Source organism: Hoplias malabaricus, chromosome 12 (genome assembly GCF_029633855.1).
Source record: "Hoplias malabaricus isolate fHopMal1 chromosome 12, fHopMal1.hap1, whole genome shotgun sequence".
Classification (NCBI taxonomy): Eukaryota; Metazoa; Chordata; class Actinopteri; order Characiformes; family Erythrinidae; genus Hoplias; species Hoplias malabaricus.
The window spans coordinates 7,737,354-7,751,016 of NC_089811.1; the positions used below are offsets into that span (position 1 = coordinate 7,737,354).

At 43.1% G+C, this 13,663-nt stretch overlaps 1 protein-coding gene across 1 annotated transcript in view; it reads left to right on the forward strand.

The window, feature by feature from the left end:
* Positions 1 to 844: 844 nt before the first annotated feature.
* The window catches only part of LOC136710843 (anosmin-1), a 46,424-nt gene continuing 33,605 nt past the window's right edge, over positions 845 to 13,663 (forward strand). Inside the window, exon 1 of the mRNA XM_066686689.1 lies at positions 845 to 1,058. Coding sequence (XP_066542786.1) covers positions 852 to 1,058 — 207 coding nt within the window. The 5' untranslated portion in view covers positions 845 to 851. The remainder of the gene's footprint in view (positions 1,059 to 13,663) is intronic.

Consider the following 13,663-nt stretch of genomic DNA (forward strand, 5'->3'; position numbering starts at 1 on the left):
TTGTGTAGAATTATATCCGACACTTCCCAAGGACATCGTACACATCGCTGTCAGAAGTTCGGGCGCATCTGGAATTCATCGGATAGGGACGTTTGAGATTTCTCAGAATAATATTACGTGTTTGAATGTAAAATATGTTTCATTGGGGATACATTCCTGGGGCCGAGAGTCTGTTCCCTCTTTAGTAAACACCCCCTCGGAGAGAATCTTTCATCTCCAGCTGAGTTAAAGGGGTCACATTAAAGTCTGGATGATAGAGTAGAAAAAAATAATTACACTTTGAATTTTGTTACATCAGAATGTTGCATGAAATTAAATTGTCTACGTCCAGAGGAATAATTTGAGTAACACACACTCATTCTCAGATTTTAAATCTGGGTGTGTGTAAACTCATGCAACACTTTGACACAAATAAAATGAAAATTCAAAGTGTAATTTTTTGAGTGTACAGATTTTTAATGTGCACTGAGATATTTAATCTCAGTTTTCATACCTCACACACCTAAGGAGCAAATCCCCTCAGGTCGTGGGGTGGAGCTTTTCAACTGCAGGTGATAGACAGAGAGGTGGGTGGAGACAAAATAAGAAAACTAATTATATATTCATATCTTAGACACTTTAAATTCTTTAGAGGACTTTTATCATGTAATAAATAGAGGTGAGATTTAATGGATGAAACTAAGGGACTTCTAATAAAATAATATTCAACACTCAAACCACGCCCCCATGTCTGTGACGCTATTGTAGCCCTGCCCCTCGCGCTGCTGTGATCCCCTCCCACCTCCCCCCTCTCCCTCTCTACTGCAGGGTGCGCGAGCGGAGCGATTCAGACCAGATCACAGCGCGCGAGGATGAGGAGCGGGAAGAGCGCGAGCTGTGGCGGCGGCGTGTGCGCGTGCCTGTGGATTATCGCGGCGGCGGCGGCGGCGATGCGGGTCGCGAGTGCGGCGCGGCGCGAGGACACGGACGCGGCGGAGAGCGTGAATCGCGCGCGATGCGCCTCGCGCTGCCTCAGCCTGCACATTACACGCATTTCGGCGTTTTTTAAACATTTCCAGGTAGATTTTAAAGTTTTTGACGACATTTCTAAGGGAAATTAGACATTGCTCTACGTCTCTGTTATGTTTGTTTAGCCGTAAATGGAACGGAAAGTGAAAAAATACACAACTGAGCGGTCAATTTGTCTCAACTGTCAGGTGTTCTGTCAGTTGAACTTAACAGAATCTGTGAAATTGGGGTCTCTACTTTACTGCTGTGAATAAAGGGAAGGTTTGAGGCTTGTAAATGTTAAATACTTGAAGTAGTCTATCACCTGTGTAAATCTGGGTTTACCTGACAGTTGCCTGAATTTAGTCTCTATGACAAAAGCCTGGATATCTTTAAAAAGTTAAAAAACTGGAATAGTAGTGTGAGAATATCACATATTGTCTGACCCAAATATACATTTTATTTTCAATATCTTAGCATAGTAGCGTTACTACCCTAAATTATTTGCATTTTAATTTATTTTACTGCTTTTTAAATCATCTTCTGACGATGTGCTTCATTTTTTTTTTGTAATTCCAAACCAGGTTTGTACATATATATTTATATATAATTACTGGTTTATAATTTGAGGCTCATATAAAATAATGAAGAATTAATAACGTCATGAAAAGTAAGTCAGAGAGGATTAAACAGTGGGAAATCTGGAAGAATATGTTTGGACATCTGGTTCCACTGAACAACTGCTGAAGTCAATTCGGAATTGTCCACTAGCTTCTGACCAATATCAATATGATTTTTTTTTGGCAAAAGGACCCCAGAAACTCATTCTACACCCACTGTTGGTCAATGGAAATCACCACCGACCAACGTTCTCAGCTTAAATTAATTTTTCATTATTTTATATGAGCCTCAAATGATAAACCAGTAATTAGTGAACACTTAGTTCATGCAGTTGACTGTGGAATTTAGTGTTCAGAATTCAGAAAATTAATCTACGTGCATAGACATTGGTGATGACCACCATATCAGAAAAGTGTCTAAATATATTATAAATAGTATACAGATGTGGGTGTTCACACCAGGCCGGGGGCTGTAAGGAATTATTCCTTTTTTCCAGAAGGACCCTAAACTAACACACTTCTACAGACAGTGTTTTCTGTCAAGACCTCAATCGAGGGCAACTGATTTTGTCTTAATTTGGCCTCCTCTTGGCATCTTTTTACCCCTATTTGTGCCGTGCACATGGGTGTGGATTGAGTTTCTGGCGTTCTTTTGCCAAAAAAAATATCATATTGATATTGGTCAGAAGCTAATAAACAATTCCGAATTGACTTCATTTGTTCAGTGGAACCAGATGTCCAAACATATTCTTCCAGATTTCCCACTGTTTAATCCTCTCTCACTTACTTTTCGTGAAGTTTTATCCCAAAAACAAGGTCTTGGAAGACTTGGCAGCCCGTACTGCTCTTCTTTTCTCGAGGAGGAAGCACAGATATGAATGGATATGAATCAGGGAGGTTGATAAGAAGCTGGTTTAGTGAGCTCAGGAGCTCCAGGAATAGAAAACAATTGTCACTGATGATCTGAACAGAAACTCTTGGCTGGAAGCTCTTTCATGTGGAAATTGGAGGTCTGTCAGCTGCAAAAACATACAGCCCCCACCAGCTCAGCCGCCAAATGCCAATGTCATCCAGAACGGTGTGAAACCACAGTGGTGGGGTCACCTTCCTGCTAAAGAGGGCCTTCACCCCCACAGAGGGAGGCTTTAACGGGTTGCTAGAGTTGTGCTAAGAGGACATGCCTCCTGTAAAGGATTTTTATTACCACCATTTTAGTGCATCCTCTACCACACCCTGCATTTTCTCTGCCAAAGAACAATCTCAGTGTATTCAATTTAGACGTTATACAGTTGTATGCTAATGTCCTGGTTGTCTTCTGTTGGAAGGACATTCATTTTTTAAATCAAATTATTTATTAATTTAGTTTTTTTGCAGTAAAAGCCTCTGTTAGGAGTGATTTACACCAAATTTGGACCACGTCTGTGAGATTTGATGGCATTCAGCCTTCCCATAATCATCAGCAAGTGTCAAGGCTAGTGTTGGGGATTAGTTCTGGATCACACTCACCACTCCAACTCATCCCAGAGGTATTTAATGGAGCTGTTTCACTCCACAGAACACAGTTCCACTGCTCCACAGCCCAATGCTCTGAGATTTACTACCCCTCTAGCCCATAGTGGCGTTGGATGTAGCAATATTAGGCTCATGTGCAGCTGCTCCAGAGCATCTCATATTGACTGATGTTGTGCATACTTAGTGTGTAGCTTAAAGCAATTATACGCCCTCATTATAAAGTGGTATCAACAAATATTTGGATATAAAATATGAATACAGTATGTATAGTCTCCATATTGTACATACTCCATTTAGCTGCACGTGAGCCTATTAATTTTGAGCCTTTCCGATTAATGAAGGATTGTTTTGTTGTTGTTTGTTGCCTCATAGTTCACTGACGATGCTTGTACTGTAAATGTGCTCCAGTATTAAAGGTGGGATATGGGTTTCTGATGCTGCTCTGTCTCCATGTTTGAGCCATGCTCTGTTCATTTTCACTGTGTGATTGTGTTCAGTGTGAAACAGACATTGGGGATTAACTCTGGACTGAACCTGGTTTTTCTCAGTGTTTACGTTTGACTTCTTTATGTTTAGTGTCGTCACAGAAGCAATGTTTTTCTTTGGCACAAGCTTTTCGAGCTACTCGGTCTGCCGCCATGTTTAGGTCCTCCTCTGTGTGGCAGATTGGATATGGCGAAATCACATGACTACAGTGCCTATACAGTCACGTGACTATAAGCAAGATTACGCCAGTTTGTCCTGCATGTCGGTTTTGATTTATTTTCTATTAATTTGCCCAGCTTTACCCTGACTAACATTACCACAACTAATCCAGCACCATCAATGCCTGACCTCACTAACATGCATACCATCAAATCCTCACAGCAGTGTTCCCACACCTACTGCAAGACCTTAAGATTTATAAAAGCTGTATGAAAAGTTGGTGCGAGTGGAACAGAAAAGTAGTATATTGTGTTTTTTGGAGCTGTGACACATTAAACGTCCACACACTAACGTATTTATGGACACTGGAGCTCACACTTGGGCGATCTCTCACCGTCCCGCAGTAGACAAGAAGGGGAACACCCAGTCGTAAAGAAGCTGAAAGGAGAACTCTGTTCCTCGGGAAGCTTTGGAAAGCATCCGCCTTAATGTCCGATTATTTATGTGCGGCTCTATTAAGCCAAAGGTGTGTCAGAGAGGTCCTGCCGGTCCATTCAGACTCATAAAATATATGAGATTTTAAATTAAGCCTTTCATTCCTCCCATCTGGCCCTCTCTTGCTCGCGGTCGAATGCCCTGGACCCAAGAGACGTGTGTTTTAATCCCGAGGAAAGACAAACATTGGAAAGAGCTCTCACTCGTTTTGCCTTCTCCTGGCCTTTGATGTGAGTAAATGTGGGAATGGATTCAAAGCGTTTTTCATTAGTGAAGACAGAGGAATGAAAGAGGACTTATGTTGCCTGGCTTCACCCTTCACTAGGGACCTCTCTCCGAGGAAAATCATGTTTTCCTGCTTCTGAGAAAATGCACAGGTTGGGAAACTGTACGGCCCTTCACTAATTAGCAAGTTATGCTGCGTCTGATTACCGTCGATTAGGCCTTGTGTTAAATGACTGCCATTTTTTTTTCCCATCTTGATTTTCACTGATAATTGGTGTGTGTTTGAACTCTCAGATGGGATTCCAAAATGTCTCAGATGGACGTTTCCAAACGGTGGTTATTTCCCATGATATAGAACAATTGCACAAAGAAGAATAACAAATGAGTTCATTTTAAGGTGGAATTCCCCTTTAAATAATGTCTCAACTTTATTTCACTTGGTCTTTGATATGTAGTAGTGTTTAATGTCAACCCAAATTTTACTTAGTGCTCTATTAATACGTAAATGTCCTGTATTGGCTCCAGTGTGAAACACACTTTTTAGCCCCAGGAGCGAAAGTGCCCTAGGTTTTTGTTTTTTTAACACCACGCGGTTTGTTTTTACATATTTTGTGTCTGTTTTCTTATTCGGACATTGTGGCTTGGGGCTAATGTCACATTTACTGCGGTAACTGTAACTGTACAGCTCTCATTCACCCTTTAAATGCCAGAATGTAATGTATGTAAATGTATGTAGAGGCCCACAGCGTCCTCACATTAAACTATGTCAGAAATGCAGCGCTGTCTTGGTCTGATGGCGTCAAACAAGATTAACGCCGCAGCCCAGCGCGATAAACATGTATCTGAATCAATTATAGTTGACAATTAATAAGTGTAACTGCTGGAATATAAACAGACTGTTTATTACATGTGCGATGAGAGCAGCTACATTCCTGTAGTTCAACATGCAACTCATTTACAGGGCAATTCCACCAATTTTTCACATTTTCTTCCAATTCCAATTCACTGTGTGATAGTCATTCTCAGTTGATTTGGAGTAGGATGTGTGACTGTATAGTCTTTAATTTATTTCCAATAGTGGTGAATGGATCCAAAAATCTGATCTGGAAAAATCTGGTATCAGGTGTAAAAAACAAGTTTTTTTGTGTAATTCGCATTCGTTATGAGCTCCATCAGGAAAAACGCTGCAGAAGCATTTCAGGATTTGGATTTGTTCTGTTCTTGGAGATAATAGTGTATGCAATATGTTTAGACCAGAGGTCGCTCTCTGGCCTGTTGTGCCTAGTCAAATTGTGGGTGTGTCCACAGAAGTCATGTGATACTCATGTGGCGTATCAGGTCATGTGGCGCAGCAGGTAGTGTCGCAGTCACACAGCTCCAGGGACTTGGAGGTTGTGGGTTCGATTCCCGCTCCAGGTGACTGTCTGTGAGGAGTTGGTGTGTTCTCCCTGTGTCCGCGTGGGTTTCCTCCGGGTGCTCCGGTTTCCTCCCACAGTCCAAAAACACACGTTGGTAGGTGGATTGGCGACTCAAAAGTGTCCGTAGGTGTGAGTGTGTGTGTGTGTGTCTGTGTTGCCCTGTGAAGGACTGGCGCCCCAATAATTCCAGGTAGGCTCTGGACCCACCGCGACCCTGAACTGGATAAGCGGTTACAGATAATGGATGAATGAATAATGAATGAATGTTTAGACCATTTAAAGATGGGGATTTCAGTGTTAGAGGTCAGGGAATGTAGGGATTTTATGCTTCATTTTTAAAATAAGAGTAGAGAATGTTTGAATTTTGAATTACACTTAAACACTACACAAAAACACTTTAAAAGTTGTTTTTACTGATATTACCTCCCACCTCATCCCGTCTGAAGAGCTTAATGATGATGATGAGTTTGTAGCAGTAACAATAACATAGTGTTGTGTATGTGAGGGGTGTTCAGACGTAGACTGGTTCTATTCGGCCCCAGTGTGAACAGTCCTGACTCCAGGAGTTTCTCTAGAACCAACATCTTCAACTGTTATTTATGCATAAATACTGAATAATTTTATTTCTCTATTATTTAACCTTCATCTAATGAAGGCTTCTATTCTCACCTCATGGTAAATGGATGTTTAGGTTGGTTTCATACGATCCTGTCCTTTGTCATGTTTGTATCATTTTCACACTCAAAACCAAATTATTTTGGACGGGGTTTTGTCTGTGCTTGGTCTGTTTGTGACAGTGTGTGGCTCTGAGAAAATTCTGTCTGCATTTGAGTTTAGACCAGACATTCCGACGCAATGAAAGCTGTAATTGGTCTGATATTTGGAGCTGGGCTGAGTTCACCTTGTTGGAAGCGTGTTTAAACCATGTGCGGAGTGTGGTTTAATGGCTCTCTGGTTTTGGCCCGAATCCCGGAGGGGTGTGTTTGGGTGTGTTTGGATTAAAGAGGATTTATCTTAACCGTGGATCAGTGGAGACTCTGTAAACTCCTCACCAGCGGTGGGCAGTGTAGGGATATTGATCATGATTATATTTATTTAGTCTGTGCCAAAATGGGAGCCTGTATTAGACATGTGTCTGATTATATAATCCACTCGACTGGTCACCCATCGTTTATAGACTTATAGTGGGTAAACAGTGTTAGCCACATGTGCAGCTGCTCCAGAGTGTCCCATTTCAAGTCATGTGTTTCTATAGCGATTATACACAGTGTCCACAACTGAAACCAGTATAAAGACTGTACGTAAATATTTAGACGAATAGCATAGCATTGTTGATGTTAAAATGCCAGGAATTTGTAAGTTCTATAAGATATTCATTTATTAACAATAATTAATGCTAATTATGGGCATGATTAACCAATGGTTTAGGCCTAATGCTTGTTAAATGTGGCCTGGTACTTGACCAAAGCTAAATATCACAATATTGAGTGTGGTAAAGTGTCTTGATAATTTACTTCATCCAAATCGTCCACCCGTGCCCTCTACACACAGAGGAATCTAAAGCCCTGGGCTCGTATCTGCTCCAGGAATGCAGCAGCTGTGGAGGCTGGTGTTATGAAACACTGATAAGCAGAATTAGCAGGTTGTTGATAACTCAACATGAGGAGTGTGTGGAGTCTGTAATCCATCCCTTCAGTGCACATACGTGGCTTTTCTAATGCAGGGTCCCTACTCTTCTCTACTCAACTCTACTAGGTCGCTGGAACTGGGTTATCTTTTAGACCCTGTTCTCTTGTGGTTCCGAGTGAGCCGAGTAGGGACTAAACCGCGTGTAAACCTTGCAGAGCTCTGATTGTCCAGAGAGAGTCTACTCTACGGCACACAATGCAGACGACCAGCACTAACTCTCCATGTGTAAAATCTCCACATTTTGTTTTTATCCGACTCACAATGGCAGCTCGTAAAATTAAGCTATGGTCTTTTGAAGAGGTTCAAATGCTCCTTGGATCGGTGGCTGACGAACAAATCCAGCGAGAGTTCAGTAGACTAGGTTCCACAGAGTGCCTTAACATTACGTCCAGTATCGCTAAGCACAGGAATGAAAGTGTGTACCACTCTGTTCCTCTCCTTCTGGATCATTCATCTGCTCTGAAACAAGAGCGTTTAACTGCAGAACACGTATGTGAGTTATCAACGTTTGTGAAAGACATGGTTCTGGTCTGAGAGCTGAGGTCATGTGGCATTAAAGGGACAGTTAATTCTTACAAAGAACCAAGCAGTATGTAGATCACTAATCTGCTGGATATGGCCAACACTCCTTGTCAGGTTCCGCTGAGGAGAACCAGGTTCACACAGAGGGACAGGCCTCACCTACTTGGCTTTGTCTAAATGTAGAGTGTGTAGATTTACAGTCCCAGGAGCTGGGGGTCTATATCCGTCACTCTAAGGCAGTGGTTCTCAAACTGTTTAGACCAAGTACCACCCGTTATCAAACCAAGACCTATGATTTTTGCCACAGAAAAATTTGCGCCCCCTATTTCTTCCTCTGTTCCTGGAGCATAAGGCAAAATCTTGCTTGAATTTTTGCATTTTTTTGCAACATTTTTTTGCGCTTGTAGCAGTAGGTGAAGGAAGGGCGGCGCTGTGTTAAACCTTGTTTTAGGGTTATAATGATGCAAAGAACAGCCACGTTTGCCTTCAGCCGAGTGTTTTCTTCTATTCTGTCATGTGCACAGAGTTCCCTCACTTAGTTTTTCTCTATTTTTGCCTCTGGATTTAGTCCTTCTGTGCTTCAGAATATTTCTCGGGCTTGGTCTTGGCATGTTTTTCTTGTTTTTGCTCACGTCACAAGCACAAATTGGGCTTTCTTTACTGTCACGCCCTGGCCCTGCCCTAGTCCCGCCTTAGCTCCACCTCCTCGTTGTGCCTCCTTTGTAATCCTGCCTCCTCGTTATCTGTTCCAGGTGTCCCTTGTCTGTGTTGTATATTTAAGTTCCTTTGTGTGACTTCCTGTTGATTGGACCTTCCACATTCGCTCAAGTTAGTCTTTGTATCGCTCTTGTCTTAAGTCTGTGTCTTTGCTCGGTTTAGGTTTCTCTATATCTGTCTCTCCATGTTTAGGTCTCTGTTTAGTTCTCTCTGTCTAGGTCTCTGTTTAGCTCTCTCTGTTTAGGTTTCTCTGTTCAGTTCCCTGTCTTTCCAGGTCATTCTTTCCAAGTCTCTCTGTCTAGGTCTTTCTTTATCTAAGTGTCCTGTCAAGTCATACAAGTCTGTCTCTCTGTTTTGTTATCTTTGTTTTAATAAAATCACTGTTATAGCGTGTGCGTCCGCCTCCGTCAGTCCGCCCGGTTTTGACATTTACACGGATTTCTCAAAAACTGGGTCTCGCGTTCCCTCCCTGGAAAAAAAGCAGATAAACGCTGTCACTTTATTAAAGATAATGCTTCTATATAGAATCCTGGACACTCAAGGAACCTTATGCATAATTAAAATGTTAAATTAAAAATTAAAATGCATAGTGAGGGCGGCTCTTGTGGCGTATCAGGTCATGTGGTGCAGCAGGTAGTGTCGCAGTCACATAGCTCCAGGGGCCTGGAGGTTGTGGGTTCGCTCCGGGTGACTGTCTGTGAGGAGTTGGTGTGTTCTCCCTGTGTCCGCGTGGGTTTCCTCCGGGTGCTCCGGTTTCCTCCCACAGTCCAAAAACACACGTAGGTAGGTGGATTGGCGACTCAAACTGCCCGTAGGTGTGAGTGTGTGTGTGTGAATGTGTGTGTGTGTGTCTGTGTTGCCCTGTGAAGGACTAGTGCCCCCTCCAGGGTGTAATCCCACCTTGCGCCCAATGATTCCAGGTAGGCTCTGGACCCACCGTGACCCTGAACTGGATAAGGGTTACAGATAATGAATGAATTGCATAGTGAAGGGGTTCTTCAGATTGATGGAGAATGTGCTATCGATGGTTCTATACAGCACCTTTTTTAGAAGAGTGTTCTATGCGCCACCAAAAGAGTTCTTCGTGTGTTCCGATGTGAAGCTTGTTATTATAGAGGATTTGTTTTTGGTGCCGTTTTAAAACCCTTTTCTAAAAGGTGCTGCATGGAACCATCTTTAACACATTCTCCTTCAATCTGAAGAACCCCTTCACAATGAAAAGTACATTTTAATCATGCGAAAGATTCTTCAGATGTTCAGGGTTCTATATAGAAACAATTGCTTGTAGAACCTTAATTTTTAAGTGTGTACATTATCCATTCTTGCCATTTGTTTACTTGAGTATTGAACATAACTTCAGCAGTGGAAGATGACATCAAACGAGAACACAGAGAAATCATGACTCTGCTCCTGAGACATTACTGCTCAAGAAAGTTCCTATAGAGAACACAAGTCCATTCTTAAACATACAGAACCACTGTCTTTAACTACAAACCCTAGGAGAACCACTTGCACTCTTAAAAATAAAGGTGCTACAAAGGGTTCTTTGAGCGATGCCATATAAGAACCACTTCGGATTCCATAAAGAACCGTGTTTGTGTAAGAAATGTAAGTGTGAAGACCCTTTCAAAGGTTTCAAAATCCACCACTCGATCTTATTGTTCTTTACCCATTTAAACACATGAGCATACACATTTCTTTATGGAACCAAAAGTGGTTCTTCTATGGCATCATTCAGAGAACCCACTGTAGCACCTATATTTTTAAGAGTTCATTTTAAAGCCGTGGTGGGTTGGATGTAAAGGAGCTCTGTCCTGCCTTGCTCCATGTGATTCCAGTTAGACTCCTGACCACCACAACCCTGATCAGGATGAAGTGCTTACAGAGGATGAATGTATGAATGTGTTGATGTCAGGGAGAATCCCACTGCCTCCTTGTCTCACATCTTTCTCACGTTGTCTCACTCTGTTCAAGAGATGAAACTGAGCTGAACGTTTTCCTTTGATTTTGGTCTGAAATGTTAAAAGTGGTTTCAAAATCCTGTCCCTCAACTGCCAAAGCGCAGGGTCGCTGTTCTGCCTTATAATTACCCCAGTGGGGGGCAGGTCAGTGACATGATGAGGTCAGGGCTAAAGCAGCTGGGCTTTGAGGCTCAGAGTTAATCTCCACACCAGGTCCCTGTCGCCTGATGACGGATGAGTCTGGAGAAGTGTCAGAAAGCAGAGTTTGACTCGTAAAACACTTCTCTCTCAGTCGTCTCCTCACCCTGTTCTCCACAGATCTCCTCTGTTTTGGAGTGGCCTCTCGCCCATTGGCACTGAGTTACAGGGTGTAATGGTTAAAACCTCCCCCTACAAAACGGGACGACCCTTCAAGACCCTGATCCGTCATCAGAACACAAATAAAACAAGACCAGGGCTTCATTCCCAGGCAGCTAACGTTGCCCTGTAGCAGCTCTACACCAGTCTGCAGTGATATCCAAGGAGTTGTTGGATTTGCGATATATTTAGGGCCTCGTTCTCCTTCAGAAGAGTTCCACCATCAAGTATTATCCCCTCTCATCACTCTTCTGTAACATTTAGCTCAAATCAGATTATTATTCTGCAGATTTCTGTTCAAATGTCCAGTTCCACCTTAAATCCTGCAGTAGTCACAGGTGCCAGAATGTAATTGCGTCACCATTTAAGGTGGAACTGTAAATTTACAGCTAACTCCTAAGACATCAGCTGCTACTCGTGCTGTTTTCTGTTCGTACTGAAGTAAAGGGCCATAATCCACTGATACTACATTAAACTAAGACAATACACTGCTGATCATAGAGTTTAATGGAGAAAACTCTGACATATGTTGTTTTTTTTGGGCACTGCACATATTCTTGTCGGAGATTCACAGCGCGACATAGCCGTCCATTTGGAGCGAGACTCTGAAAGTCTCAGTTTGAAGGCCCATGTCACCCTCACACTTCACCTCACCCCTCTATCCCAACAAGAACTGGTTTTAAAAACCTTTAAATGGTAATGAGCCGCTCGCTGTTCACCCTGACCCCGAGCACCCAGCAGTGAGGAGCGAGGAGCAGAAGCTCTGGTTTTACGTCAAGTTCTCTTTCGTCTCCGTTCTCGTATTCTCAGTTTTTACTCAGGCCATCGTTTCTCTGCGCTCACTGTGTCTGTTCTGGCTGAGTTTAACCTCGTATTTGTAGCCACACTGTGATCTGTTTCATGAGCTGTTTTGTGCCAGGTTCATATCTCTGAGTCCAAGTTGGTGGCTTTTTCCTTGACATTCCTTTCCTCCCTCGCTCCAGACAGTCTGATAACTTCATAAACTGATAGAAGATTTGTTCCTACCTTGGTATTAGGTCTGGTTTTTGAAACAGTTTGTCCATTATCTTCCACACAGAGGGTCCAGCAACTTTCACAGTGAACAGAGGAGGTCATTTGTTTACTTACAATAATGTGGACACCCCATCTAAAAACCTCATTTAGGAAACAAATCTGTTTTAACCCTCAGTGTAGACACAGACACGGCTTTCGGAGACCTGGGCCACATTGAGGTCCGTCCTAATGAGCTCTTCTGCAGCGGCTTTAAAAGTTGAGAGTCTTAAGTTGATGTCTTTGTCTCAGACTCAGCTCCTGCCTCTTCATCTCAGGAGAGTTTCTTCCCTCCCTCGCTTCGGACGAGGTGATAACTTCTTAAACGGATAGAGGCGGCGTTACTCTCTGGTCTTTGAAGACGCTTGACCATTATCCTCTGCAGCGGCTGGAGCTGGAGCACAAATGAAGTCTTTAAAGATAAGTTCTTGCCCACGGTTTCTCTGGGAATTTCCCCTGGATTACATTGTTCTCCAGCCTTTGAACTTGACATTGAACTTCAGCAGACTTTTCTTTTCAAGGTTTTGAAGCCTCTTAAAAACTTTGGCCATCCCCTTGAAGCTCTCACGGCTAAAAACATGAGGTCCTGGCAAGTCTCGATGTGCCTTCATTTTAACAGCGTTTTATTGTGAAAGGATCACTACCTATTTTTACTTGTTTTCTACAAATATTAGGATACATTCATCACATTTGTATGTATTTGAAAGTAATGTTACCATAATTGTACTTGTTTAAATGAATACCTGTTCATCTTCTGGATACTATTACTTGTTTTATATGTATCAAGTGAATTTTAGCTCACCTCATGAAGTCACACAGCTCCAGGGGCCTGGAGGTTGTGGGTTCGATTCCCGCTCCGAGTGACTGTCTGTGAGGAGTGTGGTGTGTTCTCTCTGTGTCTGCGTGGGTTTCCTCCGGGTGACTGTCTGTGAGGAGTGTGGTGTGTTCTCCCTGTGTCTGCGTGGGTTTCCTCCGGGTGACTGTCTGTGAGGAGTGTGGTGTGTTCTCTCTGTGTCTGAGTGGGTTTCCTCCGGGTGACTGTCTGTGAGGAGTGTGGTGTGTTCTTTCTGTGTCTGCGTGGGTTTCCTCCGGGTGACTGTCTGTGAGGAGTGTGGTGTGTTCTCCCTGTGTCTGCGTGGGTTTCCTCCGGGTGACTGTCTGTGAGGAGTGTGGTGTGTTCTCCCTGTGTCTGCGTGGGTTTCCTCCGGGTGACTGTCTGTGAGGAGTGTGGTGTGTTCTCCCTGTGTCTGCGTGGGTTTCCTCCGGGTGACTGTCTGTGAGGAGTGTGGTGTGTTCTCCCTGTGTCTGCGTGGGTTTCCTCCGGGTGCTCCGGTTTCCTCCCACAGTCCAAAAACACACGTTGGTAGGTGGATTGGTGACTCCAAATTGTCTGTAGGTGTGTGTGTGAGTGAATGTGTGAGTGTGTGTTGTCCTGTGAAGGACTGGCACCCCCTCCAGGGTGTAT